Consider the following 23,538-nt stretch of genomic DNA (forward strand, 5'->3'; position numbering starts at 1 on the left):
TTTGACAGTATAATTGAACCCACAAATGTGATGCTCCAGATACTCAACTAGCTCAAAGGAAGGCCAGTTTTATAGCTTCTCTAACCAGCAAAACTGTTTTCAGCTGCGCTAACGTAATTGCAGAGGGGGTTTCAAGGTTTTTCTAATCATCCATTCGCTTTCTAACGCGATTAGCAAACAGTGTTCCATTAGAACACTGGAGTGATGGTCGCTGGAAATGGGCCTCTATACGCTCAGCCATTGTGTAGTGTGTGCCAGGTGCCATTGTATGGCAGCCATTGAGCCTGTGTAGCCCAAGGTTGGGTGCTACCAGTGGTGGTGAAGGAGGCAATTCCCACCCTACATTGTAAAAAGCGCGTTGAGTGTCTAGAAAAACTGAAAAACGCTATATAAATGCAATTAATTATTATTATTATTACACCTATGTAGATATTCCATATAGAAGTCCATATGGAAGTCAGATTGCGAGATTTTTTTTTAGTTTCTTTCCCATATTATCACAGTTTGAATGTTTAAGAACATAATATGTACTGTAACAGCTAACAGTTATAGTATATATACATAGTAAAAACCTAGTACCTGACTGCCAAGGTGTTAAAAATGCAGCCAACCTTTAAATTGGATTTTCTCAGTTTTTCTCTGCTCTGTGATTTGATTCAAATATGCAATATCTTCTTCAAATATGTTCAATGTATGACACATGATTTGAAAGCTTACATCCTGTACTTTCATAATCTGTAAAAATCTGAAAAATGACGAGGGAGACTTGTGCCACGGACTTTCAAGTTTTGATTTGATTTGTCACATATAAGGTACATGTGCATTACAGTGAAATGCTTGGTTCTGTATGAGCCCCCTGTGATTGTGCTGCATACAGTAAAAACAGTTAAAATAATAAAGACCAAACACTATACAAAATAAACAAACTAAAGTACAAAATGCTAAAATGAGGTAGGGCTGTGGTGCAAATCGTTTAGTAATACATAGAGTGAGTGTTTAAAGTGTCTAGAGTGAGTGTTACAGGTGAGTGTTTAAAGTGTCTAGAGTGAGTGTTAATGGTGAGTGTTGCATCGAGCCATTGAGCATTTTGAGAAGCATATGTTCCTCTAATTTGTCACCCGTCTGTGCATATGTGTATGTATGTGGTATATGTAAGGGATAATGTATAGCTACGAGGTCATTGTCGCAAAATAATTTACCGACACGGAGTTTAGAATACCGAGGCGCCTCGCCGAGGTGTTTTAAACATCAGTGAAGGTCAATTATTTTGCGACAATGACAGAGTATAGGCTATACAGTATCCCGCTTATTACATGGCTAACTTACTAACAATATACCTAATTCATTTTACACCATCGACGAGACGAGATCAAATGCAGACGCAGTTCTGTGCTGTCGCTCCGCGCTGTCATCGCCGGCAGCCGACAGGTCTGTGGTCTGATTGCACTGATGACTGAGTGCAGCTGTGCATATGCTGAGCAGCTTTCATGACTGCACTGATGCAGTGTGTGTCAGTGGGCTTGATTGCTACAGCTGCGCACGGCGGTCATTATTGCTCGGCAGAGGTCCGTTATCGAGTGATAACGGACCTCTGACGAGCGTTATTGACCAATCACAATCAAGCATTTCGGCGAATGTTAAAACGCCATGTAATAAACAGAAATATATGCTAGTCTAAAACAGATGAGGTAAAAATAACCACCTTTATAACACTCATCACACTGAGCAGTTCAGAAACTGCCTATTATTCCATTAGTCTGAAAGGAATGGCTGATTTGAACTGATTGGGTAGAGATTAATATTAATGAGATTAATACAAGCACACACACACGCACACAGACGCATATATGTACATACATGGATGCACAAACACACACACACACACACACACACACGTGCATATACAAACACACACACACACACACACTTGCATATACAAACACATACACACACACACACACACACTTTCATATACAAACACACTCAGACACACACATGCATTTATATTTGTTAGTTGGACAATGACGTCAAATCACCCATACCATTATGCCATTGCACTGAACTAATCATACACAAATTGCTCCTGGAGAAACTGAAAGAGATGAGACAGAACACATAATGACGTGATTATTATTGCATCGTTTGCAATTAAAACATGAGGATGTTCTATTTGCAGCTAATCTTGCAAACTATGGGGCCAATTTAAATGAAACGTTGCACATAGGCTGACAGCAGCCCAAGGACCAGGATCCTTGGATATTTGTTTGGTTGTAAAGACAAGTATTTAATTTGAATTCATTTTCATCATTGTCCATTGGAGTCTTACATTCATTTTTAAAGTTACATCTTCTCCATGGGCGATACTACACAGCCCTCTGGCGCCTGTTTATGACATGCCCCAGTGCACCTATTGTTGTTGATATACATGTGCATTAAATAAAAGAAAATAATAATATTAATAAACTTTATTTGTATAGCACCTTTCATACAGAAACTGCAGCTCAAAGTGATTCACAACAGAAAAAAGACAGACATAAAGTGCAGACATATAAAATCACAGTTTTTCACATTAGGATCTAACATCCCAACAGACCACCTTGTTTAAAGTTTTAAATAGACAATAATAAAAAGAGTAAGATAAAATGGACAGAGTAAAATGGTGCAATAGTGCAGTGCAATAAAATAGTAGAATAAAATAGATTAAAAACAATATATATATATTTTTTTTTACAGTGCAAAGTCATCTTTACCTTCTCTGTTTGGTATCCACAGTTTAAAACCTGACAGTCTTCCCTCCTGTTTTATACCCACTTTGACCCTTTGACAGGGCTGTACGTTAACTTTTTTTGCACATAGCACTGGTGCTACAGAGGTTGATCGTTTTGTAGCACAGGCCAAAATCTTGTAGCACAAGTATAAAATGTGTTATATTTGTAACAGTCACAAATGTGCCTATTGTATTTGTGTTATTTAGTTGCAGTGCCATGTTTGGCTGTCATTTTATGCTGACAAGTTGACGTCACACAGCCAGACACGTTACGTGTAAGGAATTATGGGATTTGGTGTTGGGTGTATGGACTCTACTAGTGGTGGGAATCACCAGTTTCATCACGATACGATACGATATAGATTCTTTGGACAACAATACGATATTTGCTGATATATGCCACGATATGATACGATGCAGGTGCCTGCAATTGATATGAGACGATATCATAACATAAGCCCATTTAACACAATCAGTAACATTTAGATCAACTCAAAAAAGGCAACGGAAATATCATTTGACATTTTTATTTTTGACCTCTTCCAGACTTTTAAAGGAAAAACAATCTATTGTTTTTAATACACATAGACCTCCTGTTCACTGTAAAGTGCCACGTTTTGATATATTGAGCTTTAAACTTTAAGTTAAATGTTTTGGAACTCACAACACGCAACCGTTTTATGTTGCATGATCATGAATACATTTATTTTGTATTGTATTTTTTATGTTTAAATATCAACATTATCTGTCCACCCTCAGTACATTTACTATCAATATAATATACTCGTCTGACTTCATGTGATCTTTCCAAATGCACACACACACACACACACACACACACACACACACACACACAGAGAAGGGAGAATGTCTGCCCCCTCCTCCTCACTCTGCCCGTCTGCTGTTATCTCTATATGGCTATGAACAGCTTGTTGTTAGCTCATGCTAACGTAACGTTCATTTCGGACTTTATGACGCGAGGATTGCAAAGCATGTTATATGCATTTGACCCGTTGCCGAATAAAACAGCAGGGATTTGTTTTGGGTCGCGACAACACTATCCACTAGCTCTGTTTCAATGTCCGCGTTCCAAACGCTACTGTCTGCTGCTGAGACGAGTCCTGCTCACCTGCTGTGTTGTGAGCTGAGCCGAGCGGATATGAGTCACTGCTCGCAACTCGCGGGGATATTGTTCGCTAGGGATTATGGGATTTGGTGTTTGATATATGGAGTCTTACGCAGAAGGGACATTGTATTTAATCGCACAAGACTACAAGTACCAAGTGGATAGCGTGGCGCCGTGGCCCATTCAATTTACCGCGTCACTTTTTTTTCTTTTTTCCGCCAGGCACGGGCCATCGCACCAGTGCTATTGAAGTCAATCCTTTCATCGCACAGACTGACGTCAATGTCGCACGTGCGATGTCGCACTGTACAGCCCTGCCCTTTGAACCTCTCACTCAGGGCAAACCTCTCTCAGGGCGCAGTTTCCTCTCTCAGGGTGCAGTTCTCTCTCTCAGGGTGCAGTTTCCTCTCTCAGGGTGCAGTTATCTCTCTCAGGGTGCAGTTTCCTCTCTCAGGGCAAACCTCCCTCCCAGGGCAAACCTCCCACTCAGGGTGCAGTTCTAGGCCTGGGTCCTACACAGTTTTAAAGCCTGACAGTCTCTTGTTTGATACCCACGCAGTTTAACGTAGCACTCTGAGAGTCCACTTGTTTTCACATACCCCGCTCACCCACACACATATTTTAGGGATGCCCCGATCACATTTTTTGCCAACGATACCGATCGTCTATGAGCCATATCGGCCGATACACTGCCGATACCGATCGTTTTTGGTTAAAAAAAAATATAATAATTTAAATATATAATTATTATTATTATTTTTATAAAATATATATATTATATGATTATACTTGTAGTTTTATTATCTGCGAGACATCGCCACCATGCAACAAGTCAAAATGCTTGCTATCTGCAAACAGCTCCACTGTCTGTGTGTATACTCTGCTTTGGTCAAATCACATTCAGCATGCCCTCAGCGTCCCCAGTCAGAGTGATAGTTCAACTTGACTAACAGGGTCTGAAACGTATAAGATGTCCGCAGTGTTCAGTTATGAAGCATGATAGCTAATTAGCCAACAGCTGCAAAAACGAATAATGTCAATTATGTTATAAGACATTGATATCAGGAGCTATCTGTACTGTAGCTACTGCTAGCCAGCTAGATAACGTTAGACAGCGCCTCCATGTATTAAACTAAAGTGAACTATTTAGTTTACTGGGTCATTTCGTTTAAACAGTGAGCTAACGTTAGCTACCTAGCTAACAAAGGTCTCATGCACTAGACTATTGCCGGAGCTTGTTTATATGACTGGTCTGGGAGGGGGAGGGACATGAGTCTGGGAGGGGCATGGGGAGGAGGAGGGCGAGGGGCAGTGCGCTGCAGCAGCTGTGTGCCTGAGAGAGAAGTCAGCGAGTGAGAACTCCACTGAGAATTGGATCATGTTTTCCGCGCGTGCCTTCGATCGGTTTTCACGATCAGCGAAAATAAAGCATTATCGGAATTCACCGATCTCATATTTGTTTTGTCTTTTAAAGGTCAATTTCCCTTAGTATATGTTATGTATTGAGCCAGTTGGAAGGCTGATCGGCAGACAGAGTAGGGTAGACACGGGGGAGAAGGTGCTGGAGGGATTCCATCCCAGGCCAGCAGGGGTCTCGACCGCTACACCATCGCTGGGCACGCACTCATGCTAGATTGACTAGATGGGCGGCTTTTCCGTGCGTATAGCTCCAGTTGTGTCAGTGTAATTGTGATGGAATATTAATTAAATGTTATTTCAGAACATTTAGCTGAGAACAAGCAGCCTTTTATAGACCTGTTTAAACGTGGCCAATTAAAAGGCGAACAAAAGTCCAATGGAATAGAACATGTATTCAAGATTTCAACATGACAAGTTAATAAAGAATGACATCAGGCTACCCAGACCAGTATAGTTTGTTACAGGAAATCTCTCCTTAAAACGTACCCTCATTCCTCTTTGTAATGTGTGTTAGTTGTTTATGCTTCCTTTCTGCCCCATACTATTTCTGTGCTTAAAGGAACACGCCAACATTATGGGAATCATATACAGTATTCGCTCCAGAGAGAGACAAGTTAGATACCAGTTTCCTCTCTGTGCGTTCAGTAGAAAGCTACTAGCCGGTGCTGTTTGCTTCCATTCATTGTGCTAAGCTAGGCTAGCTTGCTGCCGGATAGCTTTCTACTGAACGCACAGAGAGGGAACTGGTATCTATCTTCTTGTCTCTCTCTGGAGAAGACGGTACTTAAGCTGATTTCCCATAATGTTGGCGTGTTCCTTTTAAGACCTTCAGTCGTTTTTATCATCAGCGAATAATCAAAGATTCATTATTCCCGCCCACAAAGGTTAACATGCGGTGATACTAGGTGCAGTACATGAGAGCTACTGTAGGTACAGTACATGAGAGCTACTGTAGGGGGTGGATCAGGTTAACATGCGGTGATACTGGGTGCAGTACATGAGAGCTACTGTAGGGGGTCGATCAGGTTAACATGCGGTGATACAGGGTTCAGTACATGCGAGCTACTGTAGGGGGTGGATCAGGTTAACACGCGGTGATACTGGGTGCAGTACATGAGAGCTACGGTAGGGGGTGGATCAGGTTCTCATGACTAAATGTCCTCGTCTGAGAAGGAATTTAATTTCAAAATAAATGTTAAAAAAGAAACCTCTAAAACCGAAGGAAACAAAGCATTGATTGATTGATTGTTTGAAAACATTAATGAACAGATTGCAGAATGGGTACAGTACAGCTCAATACAGACAATTGTTAACACATTAACTGCCACGGAGTTTGCCCGTCTCATACCACTCTCTGCCACCACTCTAAGCCTATGGAGATGTTCACCTTCTTTGCAGGGCTATAACTTTTTAAATTGTATTGCTAAATTGACATTACTATGGCCTATTCAACATTGATTATCTATCGTTCAGGATGTAGGAACGTTATACTTTTTCATTCATATATGCATACGAAAATACCGTCTAGAATATAAGTATGTTTTTATCGTTTTCTGCAGTCATTCCTAGAACGCTAGTTATAGGCCTAAACGCATAATATAGATTATCGATTGCAGTCTATTCCCTAGACACGCTATATTAAAAAATCCAACTCTATACGATCCTAAACGTTATGACTGATCATGCGCGGCTGAACGGGGGGGGGTCGTTTATAATTCCGTGATCGTCAGTAAATGCTTTATGTAGTATGGGTTGATTTATTGATCAGTTGGTTTGTAAACAAAGAAATGTACAATCGCCTTGAAAATGATGTCAGCGTCCTCTTATCGTTCGCTGATGAGACTGGAGGAAAAATATCCCACTTATTTGACAGTGATCGACTCGATCCATTTCCGGTGTGTATGGCGGAATAAACGGCCAAATCATATCGATTATTGAGTTATGGCAGCGATCCATATACACGGATGTGTGTCTAGAGTCCCTCAACGATATATGACTGCCGGAGGGATTTCCCAGATCACGGGGATCTTCCAGATCTATTTCCGGTTTGGTAACTCGCCCGATCATCCACCAGGCGGCGGTATTGAAGTGTTACACTGTTGTGCAGGCTCCCACTGCATCAGACCAGGCTCCGTGAGGGAATTATGAATACCATGGCAAAAAAATTAAATATGATATCAATAACGTTGTATGCCGTGGATTGGCAGAATTTGCATGACCTTGAAACACGTTGTACGACGTTTATGGCGCCTGATGTGTTAAGGGGTTGCAGACCAGAGAAAGACTTTCGTCTTGTTTACATCAGGGTCCCCCATTTTCTATTAACACTATGGTCGCCAAAAATGCCTTACCACGTCATTCCTCGCCATGCTCATTCTGCCAAAGACGCCGTACCACGTCTTTGATATAAATATTTCAAAAATCTGTCATCGCAATCATATTTCTCCCCCTGGAGACTTGAGATCTACTGTTGATCCCCTCTCAACTCTCCAACGGTTCAAGAGCGCCATCTGGTGGCCGATCGGCGGATCGCTCAAACCGGAAACAGGAAATGGAAGCTGGTGCTCATTCCAATTCGGTCCGATCACTCGCTAATAGTCCCAGGACTCGAGCTAGACACAATGGATAGCAATCCGTTACCAATAACTCGATAAACAACATGATTTGGACGTATATACTATTATACAATCTGGAGATGGATCGCATATTTCTACATCCCATAATAGGAATATTTCTGCTCCACGCTCAACGGCCAGAGGAAGCTACGGTTAGTTTCAGCGTTATTTTTTAACGTGTTCGATTCAAACTGCTCTAATGATCATATCACCCACACTAGATGAATCATCTAACGTTGGCCACGGAATTATAAACAACCCCCCCCCCATCCGGTCAACATCAGATGATAAGTAGTAACTTCTAGAAGCACGTCCATTTGAAATGTTTTATCTCGCGCCGATTGCTATCAAACTGTATACAATCATCAATATAATGCATTTAGGGCTATAAATCACATTCTGGAGAAAGCTGCAGAAAACGATAAAAACATACTTATACTTTAGACCGTATTTTAGTATGAATATGTGAATGAAAAAGTATAACGTTGCTACACCCTGAACAATAGATACTTGATGTTGAATGGGCCATAGTAATGTCAATTTAGCAATACAATTTAAAAAGTTATAGCCCTGCAAAGGGGAACTTCTCCATAGACAAATAGAGCTGGCGTGGGATGGTTTATTAAGAATATAAGCCTGGCGACCAAAGTGTTAATCATAACATATATGACATACACAACATACAGGTATTCAGATATAAAAATTGAATCTAAACTAATCATGACATTTATGCAGTACTGTTATATCTGTGACATACTATATATGCAAATATACATTACTGTTAAACAGAGATCCTTACAGTAAACATATACGTACGAGGGGGAGGAAACTGTACATTGCATTGTACATTATTGCATTGTGATTCAAGATGTGACAGCTTTTACTGTGATATTGTTTGTATTGATTGGAATTCTTAATGGGATGTTATTGCTGTCTTGGTTCTTGCAGCCGTGTTGTGCTGCAGCCGTGGATTTATTTAGTTAGTCCACTCAACACGCTCCAGTTTTATGGCCCTGGCCGAGCAGCAGATCAATGGGATTAGTGGTGTGTGAAGGTGCTGGTCACCACCAGCCCGGGGCCTTGTTGTATAGGGCCTAACGACATTACTGGTGGCCTCTCATGACTGTGTGACCAGCAGGGGTGTCCGTTTTACCTCGCTGCCTGCCACAACCTCATTATCAACATAAAATATATGTTCAGTCTTTTATGTTCAGCCTACCTTTGAACTGAAGGTTGCCAGTAAGAAAGTAGTATTTTTCGTTTCTGTTGAATTATGCGTTGTGGTGTGTTGTTTTGTGTTGTGTTCTGTTCTGCTCTGCTCTGTTCTGTTCTGTTCTGCTATGTTCTGCTCGGTTCTGCTCTGCTCTGTTCTGCTCTGTTCTGTTCTGTTCTGCTCTGTTCTGCTCTGTTCTGCTCTGCTCTGCTCTGTTCTGCTCTGTTCTGTTCTGTTCTGTTCTGCTCTTCTCTGTTCTGCTCTGTTCTGTTCTGCTCTGTTCTGCTCTGTTCTGTTCTGCTCTGTTCTGTTCTGCTCTGCTCTGCTCTGTTCTGCTCTGTTCTGTTCTGCTCTGTTATGTTCTGCTCTGTTCTGTTCTGTTCTGCTCTGTTCTGCTCTGCTCTTCTCTGTTCTGCTCTCCTCTGCTCTGTTCTGTTCTGCTCTGCTATGTTCTGTTCTGCTCGGTTCTGCTCTGCTCTGCTCTGTTCTGCTCTGTTCTGCTCGGTTCTGCTCTGTTATGTTCTGCTCTGCTCTGTTCTGTTCTGATCTGTTCTGCTCTGCTCTGCTCTGTTCTGTTCTGCTATGTTCTGTTCTGCTCTGTTCTGCTCGGTTCTGCTCTGCTCTGCTCTGTTCTGCTCTGTTCTGCTCTGTTCTGCTCGGTTCTGCTCTGTTATTTTCTGTTCTGTTCTGTTCTGTTCTGCTTTGTTCTGCTCTGTTCTGATCTGTTCTGCTCTGTTCTGCTCTGCTCTGCTCTGTTCTGCTCTGCTCTGCTCTGTTCTGCTCTGTTCTGCTCTGTTCTGTTCTGTTCTGTTCTGCTCTGCTCTGTTCTGCTCTGCTCTGTTCTGTTCTGCTCTGTTCAGCTCTGCTCTGATCTGTTCTGCTCTGTTCTGCTCTGCTCTGCTCTGTTCTGCTCTGTTCTGTTCTGCTCTGTTATGTTATGTTCTGCTCTGCTCTGTTCTGCTCTGTTCTGCTCTGTTCTGCTCTGCTCTGCTCTGTTCTGCTCTGTTCTGTTCTGTTCTGCTCTGCTCTGTTCTGCTCTGCTCTGCTCTGCTCTGCTCTGCTCTATTCTGCTCTGTTCTGTTCTGCTCTGTTATGTTCTGCTCTGTTCTGTTCTGCTCTGTTCTGTTCTGTTCTGCTCTGTTCTGCTCTGTTCTGCTCTGTTCTGTTCTGCTCTATTATGTTCTGTTCTGCTCTGCTCTGATCTGTTCTGCTCTGTTCTGCTCTGCTCTGCTCTGTTCTGCTCTGTTCTGCTCTGTTCTGCTCTGCTCTGTTCTGCTCTGTTCTGTTCTGTTATGTTCTGTTCTGCTCTGCTCTGTTCTGCTCTGCTCTGCTCTGTTCTGCTCTGTTCTGCTCTGTTCTGTTCTGCTCTGCTCTGTTCTGCTCTGTTCTGTTCTGCTCTGTTCTGCTCTGTTCTGCTCTGCTCTGCTCTGTTCTGCTCTGCTATTCTCTGTTCTGTTCTGCTGCTCTGCTCTCCTCTGCTCTGTTCTGTTATTTTCTTCTGTTACATTGCATCCCCTCCCATTGCACTTCTTTAACCTGAATGGTTCCCTAAAAGGTGAGTGCCACGCCAGTAGACGGATGTGTAGCAGTAAAGAGGAGTTAGCGTGAGTGATGGTGTGGACCTCTTTTATGGACTGTGTACAATAGTTTATAGTGCTGCCTGGGGTCTGGCGGGGAGTGTGAATAACAGAGAGGAGAGAGGGGGAGATGATGAAGTGGACGAGAGAAGAGCGAGAGAAGTCTAGTTTATTTGTATGGTCCATCATCACATTACAGTAGACATGATGGGCTTCACAGGGGAGGTTACAGTAAGGCAGACTAAGACTAACAGAATAAAAACAGAGATTTAGAAGAAAGGAAACAAGTTGCTAAGTTGTCATGAGGGAATAGTTGAGTGATGTATTTCAAGCTGGCAGGGGGGGGTGATGACATGGGGGGTATGTGAATAGGGAAAACATCAGAGGAGTTGATGAAAAATAGGAGAGAAGAGGTTGTCAGAGGAGTGTGATAAAGAGAGAGATGGAGATGGAGAGGTAGCATCCCGGTGGGCTGTCAAGTGTTTACAGGATGGAGACCCTCCAACCCTCCATATCTCCACTCATCCTTCCTGTCAGCCCCCTAGCATGGCTAATCAGGCCCCTCCTTCCTGTCAGCCCCCTATCATGGCTAATCAGGCCCATCCTTCCTGTCAGCCCCCTATCATGGCTAATCAGTCTCCTTCCTGTCAGCCCCCTATCATGGCTAATCAGGCCCCTCCTTCCTGTCAGCCCCCTATCATGGCTAATCAGTCTCATCCTTCCTGTCAACCCCCTATCATGGCTAATCAGTCTCCGCCTTCCTGTCAACCCCCTATCATGGCTAATCAGTCTCCGCCTTCCTGTCAACCCCCTATCATGGCTAATCAGCCCCATATCATGGCTAATCAGGTCCCTCATCCTTCCTGTCAGCCCCCTGTCATGGCTAATCAGGGAATCGCGGCAGGGTTCCGTCTGAGGGCCATGATTGACTGATAAATGAAGCTGTTTACTACTCATCAACGCTGCAGAATGGTACAGACTGACACACGTATGCAGTATGCACAGAGGCACACACACACACAGCTCAAGTGTGTACATGCTGTCTTGTGTATGTCTGTGCACATTATGGGCACGGGGGTGACAGTGGCTCAGGAGGTAAGAGCAGTGGTCTGGTAATCCGGAGGTTCCCGGTTTGATTCCCGATCCTCCCTGGCAGCATGTCGAAGTGTCCTTGAGCAAGACACACTTAACCCCCCTAACTGCTCCCGATGAGCAGGTTGGCACCTTGCATGGTCGCCTCTGTCGTCGGTGTGTGAATGTGTGAGTGAACGGGTCAAATGTGAGGAACAAATTGTAAAGCGCTTTGGATAAAATACTTTTTAGCATTTACATGTGTGCGTGATGCATGCATAATGTTGTATGCATTGTTCATGTGCTTTTTAGCTTGTATAAATTGGCCATTATTCACATGTGACATTATATCACTATCGTATCTCTGATAGACAGACCAGACAGCATATTAGTCAGAGCAATTGCGCTCAGGTTCCTTCAACCACCTCCATTTTGGAACCGATTATCAGTTAGGCTGTCTCACTTACTCACTGCCACTTTATTTTACTATGTACTACTGCTGCTAGAGACAATTAGGCAATAATACACGAGCAGCCTGTGGTATGTCATCAATATTGCCACGGCTGTGATGCGCCCGCAGGTACGAGAGCCAAGCTTTAAACTTTAAGCTTTAAACTTTAAACAAACACGCTGTAGCACCCACTCCCCACACTTTATAGCACACACTCACTTTAAACAAACACACTGTAGCACCCACTCCCCACACTTTATAGCACACACTCACTTTAAACAAACACACTGTAGCACCCACTCCCCACACTTTATATTTATTGATGAAGGATTGCACTACAACTTGTACACCTTACTGTAAATTGTACCTAAATTGTACCTCATCCCATTTCTGCATTTCTGCTTTGCACTATATAATATTGTACACTGCATAGTATTGTATATTATATGGTAACTCAGTTACGTCTATTCTGCATCGAACATTGTACATATGTCTATACTGAACACTGTGACCTCATTTTCTACTTATAATTTACATGCTATACTATGTTATTTGATACTATCTTGTCTAGCACAGTCTCTGGAGCGTAACAGTAAGAAGCATTTTGTATGAAAGTATTCTGTACTGTATGACAACTATTAAAGAAACTTGAAAGCTCGAGTGCCGTATATTTTTTATAGATTTTTTTATATATTTGTATGTTGTATTGAGATGTATTGGTGTACTTTAAGTGAACATAATTGCCTTGAAACATGATTGAGTAGATGGGATATGTGATTGGTGAACTTAGATATTTTATTATATAATATTTGTATGTGTTTATTGAGGTGTATTGTATTGTTGTATTGTATTGTATTGATTGTATTGTATTGATTGTATTGATTTTATTGTATTGTATTGATTTGTGTGGACCCCAGTAATATTAGCCTATGCCTGTGGCAATGGCTAATGGGGATCAGAATAAACTAAACTAAACAGCCATCGCAATATTCATGACATATCACAGGCTTCGAGTAGAATCTTTTCCTAAAGATGTCTCGTTGCTATGGAATTTCAAATGGAGTAGGCTATCAACAAGCTTGGCAAAGCAAACTAATGACGTCTTAGTCTAATGCAAGAGAACGTCTGAGAAAGTCATCAGCACCCTGGGGGATCAGCACCTTGGACAGTTCTGGGAGTTGGGCCAGTTCAATGCCCAGGCCGTCGACTTGCTGGTGTTGACTTCATTTAGGCTTTTTTCCAGCGAGCCCAGCTCGTCTTTCGTTGTATTAGCATGTCTAATAATGCTGTTTTTCTGAATACCGGTAGATGTAGGCCCGTCCTCTTTATCTATCCACTCGTTTATGGTTTAACGGGTACGTTAAATCAAACGTAACATTGTCCGCGGAGTAAGTCACGTTGACACAGTTTATGAATGGCAGTTGAAACGTTCTACAACATTCTAAAGCCAGCGCAGTGATATTATTCATGGTGATTTAACCGTGAATATATCATGAATATATCAATGCCAATGAGATGGTCTGAAAGCAATATATCTGTAAAATCACCATTCGTTTAGCTAAATTCTGCTTCTTTTTACTCATTACATTATGGAATATTACAGATTTTAATGTAATATTTCTCAAGGTACACTTCAAGAAATATTACAAAGTGTGCTCGAGGGGCTTGCGGTTTTTTATTACATATTCTAATGATCATCACTGACTGTGGTATGTCTTAATTAAGTCAAACCCTCACATAAGTCACAGTAAATACCAGGAACAGAACACACTGCAGCGGAACAGCTCCAGAGTATTTCTCCATAGCAAACCAGCCCCATAGCAACCCAGCCCCATAGCAACCCAGCCCCATAGCAAACCAGCCCCATAGCAACCCAGCCCCATAGCAACCCAGCCCCAGAGAATTTATCTATAGCAACCCAGCCCCATAGCAACCCAGCCCCATAGCAAACCAGCCCCATAGCAACCCAGCCCCATAGCAACCCAGCCCCAGAGAATTTATCTATAGCAACCCAGCCCCATAGCAACCCAGCCCCATAGCAAACCAGCCCCATAGCAACCCAGCCCCATAGCAACCCAGCCCCAGAGAATTTATCTATAGCAACCCAGCCCCATAGCAAACCAGCCCCATAGCAACCCAGCCCCATAGCAACCCAGCCCCAGAGAATTTATCTATAGCAACCCAGCCCCATAGCAACCCAGCCCCATAGCAAACCAGCCCCATAGCAACCCAGCCCCATAGCAACCCAGCCCCAGAGAATTTATCTATAGCAACCCAGCCCGATAGCAACCCAGCCACATAGCTTTTATCTATAGCAACCCAGCCCCATAGCAAACCAGCCCCATAGCAAACCAGCCCCATAGCAAACCAGCCCTAGAGCATTTCTCTATATAGCAAACCAGCCCCATAGCAAACCAGCTCCAGAGACTGTGACTCCACTCTGTTCCTTCCTATACTCAATACATCTATTTGCTGTCTTACTTGAATCGATCTTCTCTCTGCTCTCTGTGTCTCCAGACTTGTTCCTGACAACCAACGGACCAGAATTCCAGACTTGGATCAACAAGGTGAGACCCCCCCCACACACACACACACCTTATCCTTTATCTATATGTCTCCCACGGCTGTCATTCTGTCTATACGCGGTTTCTGGAACACACTGGAATTATGTTGCTATGTTGCTATGGGAACAGTTTGGACCAATGCGTTTCCTGTCACCTGCTGCGTTAGCAAACACCGCAGCAGAGACATAAACGTGGGTCTGTTGTTGTTGTTATTAATGTTTATGACTAGATTAAACCGCGCACAGTCGAGTCCCACAGGCAGTCTGTGTCACGTGTGCATGACGTGTGCATCACACCCCCGACTTCTTACATTTACATTTAGTCATTTAGCTGACGCTTTTATCCAAAGCGACTTACAAGTTCTGTACGACAAGTCATCAGGAAGGGCACAACTCTATCAGCTGAGTAACAATGTTCATCAAAGTGTTGAGTGCTACAGTGTAGGTTAGTTTATTAGGACAAGTGCATGACAGTAAGGTTAGTTAGGGTTAGATTATTATTACTGCACATCACCTAGAATCCAAGAAGTCTGCAGAACCCTGCGGGGACACACACACACACACACACACACACACACACCCAGGCTACTTAACATTCTGAGAGGGAGGAGAGAGAGGGTACAGACTGCAGCCCGGGGGGGGGTCCCCCCTAGTTGATATGCAGCAGGTCGGGGCTCCAAACCTACACAGTCTTATCACACAGAGAGAGAAATATGGCGGGGGGGGGGGGGGGGGGGGGGGTGAGTGAAAGAGAGGAGGAAGAAGTCGGATGTATATGAATAGAGTGAGATATAATAGGGAGTCCTGGGGGGGGGAGATGGGGAAGGATAAAGAAAAAGAGAGGTTAAAGAAAAAGAGAGAGATAATGGAAAGAGGGGCTAGGAGGGAGGGATGGGGAATTGTAAAGAGAGAGAGATAGAGAGGAGAGGAAACAGAATGATGCCCGGGGTAACGGGCGTGAGACCATGTTGCACAAAGACAGCGTGTGCGAGGTCTGCTAGGAATGTTGATTAGGAGAGAGAACGAGAGAAGTTCCACAGAATGGAGATAAGTGTCTGGACACGCTCTCCTTCAGAATGATGTGCTTTTATTTTCTTATTTTCTATTTTAGTACCTCTCAGCCCCTTTCGTGACTGTGACGCACGCCAACAAGGTTTGGCCGAGTGAATCCACACAGTCCCTTGCTCCTCAATAGGAAACCACCCTATATTTACTCTGAAGAACTGGTCCGACGCGAAACGTTCGCTATACAAGTATTGCAGAGAAATGTCAAAGGTACTCACAGTTGCACGAGGGTATTGGACAGAGAAACGCAAGGGTTTGAAAGCTTGGCGTTGCTAATACACATTTTAAATAATTTGTATAAACGTGTTAAACATCACCGAGACGGCAGTGCGGCTCTGCAGATATACCCTACTCCGCATTGCGGCGTTCGGGGGAGAGCAGCCATACGTTATTCGCTGTTTACACGTTTATAAAAATTATTTAAAATTTGTATTAGCAACGCCGAGCTTTCAAACCATTGTGTTTATCTGTCCAAGACCCTTGTGCAACTGTGAGTAGCTTTGAAATTCATATCCATATGTTTGTCTGTTTCTAGAGGTACCCTGGTCCATATTTTTGTCTATTTCTAGAGGTACCCTGGTGCATATGTCTGTCTGTTTCTAGAGGTACCCTGGTCCATATGTCTGTCTGTTTCTAGAGGTACCCTGGTCCATATGTCTGTCTGTTTCTAGTGGTACCCTGGTCCATATGTCTGTCTGTTTCTAGAGGTACCCTGGTCCATGTGTGTGTCTGTTTCTTTTATGAATTATGAATGCATGTCAGTGAGCAGATGACTAATTAATTTCTATTTCAAAACACAAAAACTCACAAAACCACGAGTTTGTTATTTCAGATTTGGCTATCCTTCCTGTTTAAGTTTAAGTTTATTTGGATCCCCATTAGCCACAGCAGTGCTGGGGCTATTCTTCCTGGGGTCCATAACACATAAAATACAGTTACAGACGTATACACTCACAACATTTACATGTCATACAGACAATTAAAACAACAATAAAAACCCTTATACACTCATAACATTTACATGACATACAGACCATTAAAACAACAATAAAAACCCTTATACACTCACAACATTTACATGTCATACAGACAATTAAAACAACAGTAAAAACCCTAATCAAATTCATAATACAATATAAAAATACAAAATTATACAATATTTTAATAATATATCCCTATCAGACACATGCCTTTTCATCCATATATACCTATCTCTTTATCAGACACATACATTTTAATTTACGTACACACTATCTATTAGGGAATGTCAATTTCTTTGGTTGAAAATGTTGTTTTACCACGATTTTGAAACGGCATTTACTATTCTCCTGCTTAACATGTCTGGGAAGAGAGTTCCATTCCTGCATACCACGGAACATGACAGTTCGCTTCATTGCATTCGACCTCGACCTGTTGGTGGACTATGTTGGTTCTTGAAGTGGTCTTGATAGAGCAGCGTATTTTGCATGACATCATGGCCACTGTGTGAAATATCAGTTGCACTGACTCTGTGTTTAGCTTTGTTTTCCTTGTCCTCATTTCTTAATGGTCACTCATTAAAACGTTAATTAATTAATTAAAGTTGTAAACACTATTTAGAAAAACAAGTCATTTTAATGATCATTTTTCGCCTAGGGCTATGAGTGTCCTCGTTTTCATCATATCAGTGGGTTCCATTCCATTGTATTCTAGGTGTATTTTTGTGTTAAGCCTGGACCTGTCTCAAAACCCTGCCTGTTACAAAGGGTCAGATTAAACCGAATATATATATTTATTACTTGAGATATATTGTATAGTATTTGTATATCGTCTGATATCCCTTGTATATTCTTTGTACATATACACGGAATATCCCTTTACCTAGTACAGGCCAGACCATAATATTCGTTCTCCTATTGGACAGCGACCCCCTAGGCGCCACGGCCATACCCCCCAATGTCTAGTTCAAAGTCACCGCTAAGACATGTCAGTACATGCCCGGCTTTGCGCAGTAATATGGGACAGAAATGAGGCTGGTACTAGATTATTCACCTTACGTATAAATACGTTGCAGGTGGATACAGCAGTATGTTAACCAATAAGTTGAAGCCTCACACCACGATACAACGTGCTGTGAAGGGGGCCCGTTTTGCCCCGAAATAGAGCCTTGAGACCGCGTGCGAATTGATAGCTGAAGTGTCAGAGTTTAACGCTGTATCGTCGAGTTCGACCTATTCTATTATTAATTAATAGTCTATTATGTATAGTGTATCGTGCGGCTACCGTTTTACAGTGACCAGCATTACCAACGTTTCATCGTACCGAGCTAGTGTGCTTGTCCAGGCTGGGCGGCCTAACCTTGTGCCGTCATCCGAGGAGCCCTAGACGAGAACCGTGTGGATATGTACACTGGATAACCTACACCGACGACTACAGAGCCCTTTTCGGCTGGATTATATTGCTTTGGTCCTGTGGCTGTTGGAGCAGAGAATCGTCTACCCCACTACCGTGTGGGATTTACCCTGTGATGAGCACCGTCGAGCCCGCCTCTAGGACTCTGAGGCTGGCTAGCTTTCACCCATGCGGCACTGCACACCGGAGAATAGCTGTTGCTTTGTCTACGGATCAAGGGATTATTGCACTGTCTCCTGTACCTGGAGTCTCTTTATTCCTCGTTGATCCAGACCTTTGCTACCGACAAATCCTCTCCCCTGCTGGCTTACAACCGGAGGGAACCCCCCTAGTATCTCCAGCTGACCTACTAGTGTACCATATATAATTCTTATGCTACAGGTGGTATTAATTATCCCCTTAGTGATATGCTCATGGACTTACGCTCTTGACCTATTCATGCACATTCTTCGCCTTACAAGCGCAACTCTCAATCTTAATAAATGTAAGATAATCTTGGTGCTCTTCTAATAAATATTATAAACAGTACTTTCTTGTTAAGCCGTGTTATTGTGTGGGTGTTCATCTCATATACATGTGTACTGTATGGCCAGTAGTAATGTACATAACTCAGTAGTGGTTTAATGATACCATACTTATTCAATACAGTCAGGGAATTGTACCCCTCAGTTACACTGCCCCTTTTCTTGATCCTCCAATCACAGCTGTCGCTTACCTCTGACTTCCTCGTACAAGTCAGAGGTAAGCGACAGCTGTGATTGGAGGATCAAGAAAAGAGGGCAGGGTTTTGAGACAGGTCCATTAAGCGTAGTGGAAGAGATGGATGTGGAGGAGGGGCAGAGAGGGAGCACGACAGACATGCAGAGAGGGAGAGAGCAAGACAGACATGCAGAGATGGAGCAAGACAGACAGGCAGAGAGGGAGAGAGGGAGCAAGACAGAAAGACAGACAGGCAGAGAGAGAGCAATACAGTCAGGCAGACGGGCATACAGAGAGGGATCAGAGGCAGGCAGGCAGAGAGGGAGGGAGCAAGACATACATGCAGAGATGGAGCAAGACAGACAGGCAGAGAGGGAGAGAGGGAGCAAGACAGAAAGACAGACAGGCAGAGAGGGAGGGAGCAAGACAGAAAGACAGACAGACAGAGAGGGAGAGAGGGAGCAAGACAGAAAGACAGACAGGCAGAGAGAGAGGGAGCAAGACAGAAAGACAGACAGACAGAGAGGGAGGGAGCAAGACAGACATGCAGAGATGGAGCAAGACAGACAGGCAGAGAGGGAGAGAGGGAGCAAGACAGAAAGACAGACAGGCAGAGAGAGAGCAATACAGTCAGGCAGACAGGCATACAGAGAGGGATCAGAGGCAGGCAGGCAGAGAGGGAGGGAGCAAGACATACAGACATATATGCAGACAGACAGGCAGGCCAGCTGACAGAAAGACAGACAGGCAGGCAGACACAGACTCATAAAGATCATTCAGACATGACAGTAAGTCACATTTTTCTGGGCATCCATAGGTTGCTGGTTTGAGTCACACGGTGTCCAATTCAAACTTGCATACAATGTGGCAATGTATACTGGCTGCACGGTAGCACACTGGTTTGCACTATTGCCCCAGAGCAAGAAGGTCCTGGATTCAGACCCCAGCTGTGGTTAGCAGCACTATTGCCCCAGAGCAAGAAGGTCCTGGATTCAGACCCCAGCTGTGGTTAGCAGCACTATTGCCCCAGAACAAGAAGGTCCTGGATTCAGACCCCAGCAGTGGTTTGCACTATTGCCCCAGAGCAAGAAGGTCCTGGGTTCAACCCCAGCAGTGGTTTGCACTATTGCCCCAGAGCAAGAAGGTCCTGGATTCAGACCCCAGCAGTGGTTTGCAGCACTATTGCCCCAGAGCAAGAAGGTCATGGGTTCAACCCCAGCAGTGGTTTGCACTATTGCCCCAGAGCAAGAAGGTCCTGGGTTCAACCCCAGCAGTGGTTTGCACTATTGCCCCAGAGCAAGAATGTTCTGGGTTCAGACCCCAGCAGTGGGTTGCACTATTGCCCCAGAGCAAGAAGGTCCTGGGTTCAACCCCAGCAGTGGTTTGCACTATTGCCCCAGAGCAAGAATGTTCTGGGTTCAACCCCAGCAGTGGTTTGCACTATTGCCCCAGAGCAAGAATGTTCTGGGTTCAGACCCCAGCAGTGGTTTGCACTATTGCCCCAGAGCAAGAAGGTCCTGGGTTCAACCCCAGCAGTGGTTTGCACTATTGCCCCAGAGCAAGAAGGTCCTGGATTCAGACCCCAGCAGTGGTTTGCAGCACTATTGCCCCAGAGCAAGAAGGTCATGGGTTCAACCCCAGCAGTGGTTTGCACTATTGCCCCAGAGCAAGAAGGTCCTGGGTTCAACCCCAGCAGTGGTTTGCACTATTGCCCCAGAGCAAGAATGTTCTGGGTTCAGACCCCAGCAGTGGGTTGCACTATTGCCCCAGAGCAAGAATGTTCTGGGTTCAACCCCAGCAGTGGTTTGCACTATTGCCCCAGAGCAAGAATGTTCTGGGTTCAGACCCCAGCAGTGGTTTGCACTATTGCCCCAGAGCAATAAGGTCCTGGGTTCAACCCCAGCAGTGGTTTGCACTATTGCCCCAGAGCAAGAAGGTCCTGGATTCAGACCCCAGCAGTGGTTTGCAGCACTATTGCCCCAGAGCAAGAAGGTCATGGGTTCAACCCCAGCAGTGGTTTGCACTATTGCCCCAGAGCAAGAAGGTCCTGGGTTCAACCCCAGCAGTGGTTTGCACTATTGCCCCAGAGCAAGAATGTTCTGGGTTCAGACCCCAGCAGTGGTTTGCACTATTGCCCCAGAGCAAGAAGGTCCTGGGTTCAACCCCAGCAGTGGTTTGCACTATTGCCCCAGAGCAAGAAGGTCCTGGATTCAGACCCCAGCAGTGGTTTGCAGCACTATTGCCCCAGAGCAAGAAGGTCATGGGTTCAACCCCAGCAGTGGTTTGCACTATTGCCCCAGAGCAAGAAGGTCCTGGGTTCAACCCCAGCAGTGGTTTGCACTATTGCCCCAGAGCAAGAATGTTCTGGGTTCAACCCCAGCAGTGGTTTGCACTATTGCCCCAGAGCAAGAATGTTCTGGGTTCAGACCCCAGCAGTGGTTTGCACTATTGCCCCAGAGCAAGAATGTTCTGGGTCCAGACCCCAGCAGTGGTTTGCACTATTGCCCCAGAGCAAGAATTTTCTGGGTTCAGACCCCAGCAGTGGTTAGCACTATTGCCTCGGAGCAAGAAGGTTCTGGGTTCTGGGTTCAGACCCCAGCAGGGGGTGCTCCTGTTTCCTCCACACCATAAAAGCACACGCAGAGGACAAATTTCCCCAGAGACATTAATATAAGTATAACATATAATAGGCAACTTCAGATAAATTGGCATGAGTGAATTTACCTGGCCAGCAGTAATAGAGCGAACTCTGCATCAACAAAGGTTTTCCACAGACTCCCAGAGGCACCAGCAGCAAAGGGATTCAGAGCTATACTCACTCTTACTAATTCATCCTGCCTTTGTTCAGTCCTTGCCCCACAATGGTGGAATGAACTACCCACCACAGTTAGGACAGCCAAAACCCATCCAATCTTTCGCCGTCGACTAAAGACGCACTTCTTCAACCATTATCTGAAATGAAAAAATATAATAATAATAAATCTAACCCTAACTAACCTTACTGTCATGCACTTGTCCTAATATACTAACCTACACTCACTGTAGCACTCAACATTGTTACTCAGCTGATAGAGTTGTGCCCTTCCTGATGACTTGTCGTACAGAACTTGTAAGTCGCTTTGGATAAAAGCGTCAGCTAAATGACTAAATGTAAATGTAAATGTTATCCGAAGTTGCCTAGTGCAGCTTTAACAACAAAGGTCAGAGGTCGCTTGTGCCTTGGTCTGACATACAGCAGGCCAGAAATCAGACCACTCTAGGGTTACTCTAGTATATCAGTGATGATGGACTACTATTGTCTTCAAATGAAAATCCATCCTCCTCAGGATATATACCCCCCCCCCCACACACACACACACACACACACACACACACACACACAACCACTAATCCCAGGGTGGTCTTTCGTTTAACGCTGTTCCGTCCAACGGTCACATGCCAGTGCACTCCTCCCCTTCCCAACACCACCTTTTTAATTACTTTTCTTTCTCCTAAGTCTCTCTATATCCCTCCCTCCCTCCCTCCTTACTCCCGTCATCAACCGCCTGTTTTTCAACGATTACAACAGAGCAGTGTGTTTGCAAGGGGAGAGAGGGAGAGGGAGGGAGGGAGGGAGGGATGGAAGGAGGGAGGGAGGGAGGGAGGGAGGGAGGGAGAGGGATAGAGAGAGAGCGAGGCTATTATTCTACTGGCTGATATGATCAGTCAATCCAACAGCCTGTTCTCTGACCAAAATAGACACACACACACGCACGCACACACACACACACACACACACACACACACACACACACACACACACACACACACACACACACACACACACACACACACACACACACACACACACACACACACACACAGAGTCACACAGACACACATACACACACACACACACACACACACACACACACACACACACACACACACACACACAGAGTCACACAGACACACATACACACACACACACACACACACACAAACACACACACACACACACTAGGGGTGTAACGGTACACAGAAACCATGGTTTGATACGTACCTGGGTTTTTAAGTCACGGTTCGGTACGGGTTTTCGGTATAGTGGCGGAAAGTTTGGCTTCCCATGTTCGACTCAGGGGTGATGTAGTGTGCAGTTACTGTTAACTGCTTCTGCGCCAAGGACGAGTTGACTCGGTATTAGCCGCCAATCGAATAACGCCAATAATGAGTTTACTCGTTTTTATGATCGTTATTTCCTTTATTCGCTATTGCCATTGATAATATTCATCCAGCAAGGCTGTGGGAGACACTGGACTCTGTCTGATATTGCAACGGCTCAATACCGCCGCCTGGTGGATTTCAGGCGATGTTGCACCCACTCTAAACCGGATGCTGCGCTCTGTGCATCGGTGAATATGTCCCGGGCAGAGCTCTCTTGTTATGTGGATCCAGACAAACACTCTAGTGCATTGGATCGCTTTCGAGACGCAAGAATCAATATGCTTTCGGTGTTTCTTGCGTCGTACAAACGGCAAACGGATCTAGCAGATGGAAATCAAATAATTGGAATATTTTTTCTCCAGACTCATCGGCCACAGG

At 44.3% G+C, this 23,538-nt stretch overlaps 1 protein-coding gene across 1 annotated transcript in view; it reads left to right on the forward strand.

Annotated features, from left to right (window-relative positions):
• The window catches only part of itfg1 (integrin alpha FG-GAP repeat containing 1), a gene marked incomplete at its 3' end in the record, with an annotated part of 338,836 nt that overhangs the window by 63,741 nt on the left and 251,557 nt on the right, over window positions 1–23,538 (forward strand). Inside the window, exon 7 of the mRNA XM_084308210.1 lies at window positions 14,757–14,806. Within this exon, the coding sequence (XP_084164336.1) occupies window positions 14,757–14,806 (50 nt within the window). The remainder of the gene's footprint in view (window positions 1–14,756; window positions 14,807–23,538) is intronic.

The sequence above is a fragment of the Notolepis coatsorum genome (assembly GCF_963971535.1).
Source record: "Notolepis coatsorum genome assembly, chromosome: 2".
Lineage (NCBI taxonomy): Eukaryota > Metazoa > Chordata > Actinopteri > Aulopiformes > Paralepididae > Notolepis > Notolepis coatsorum.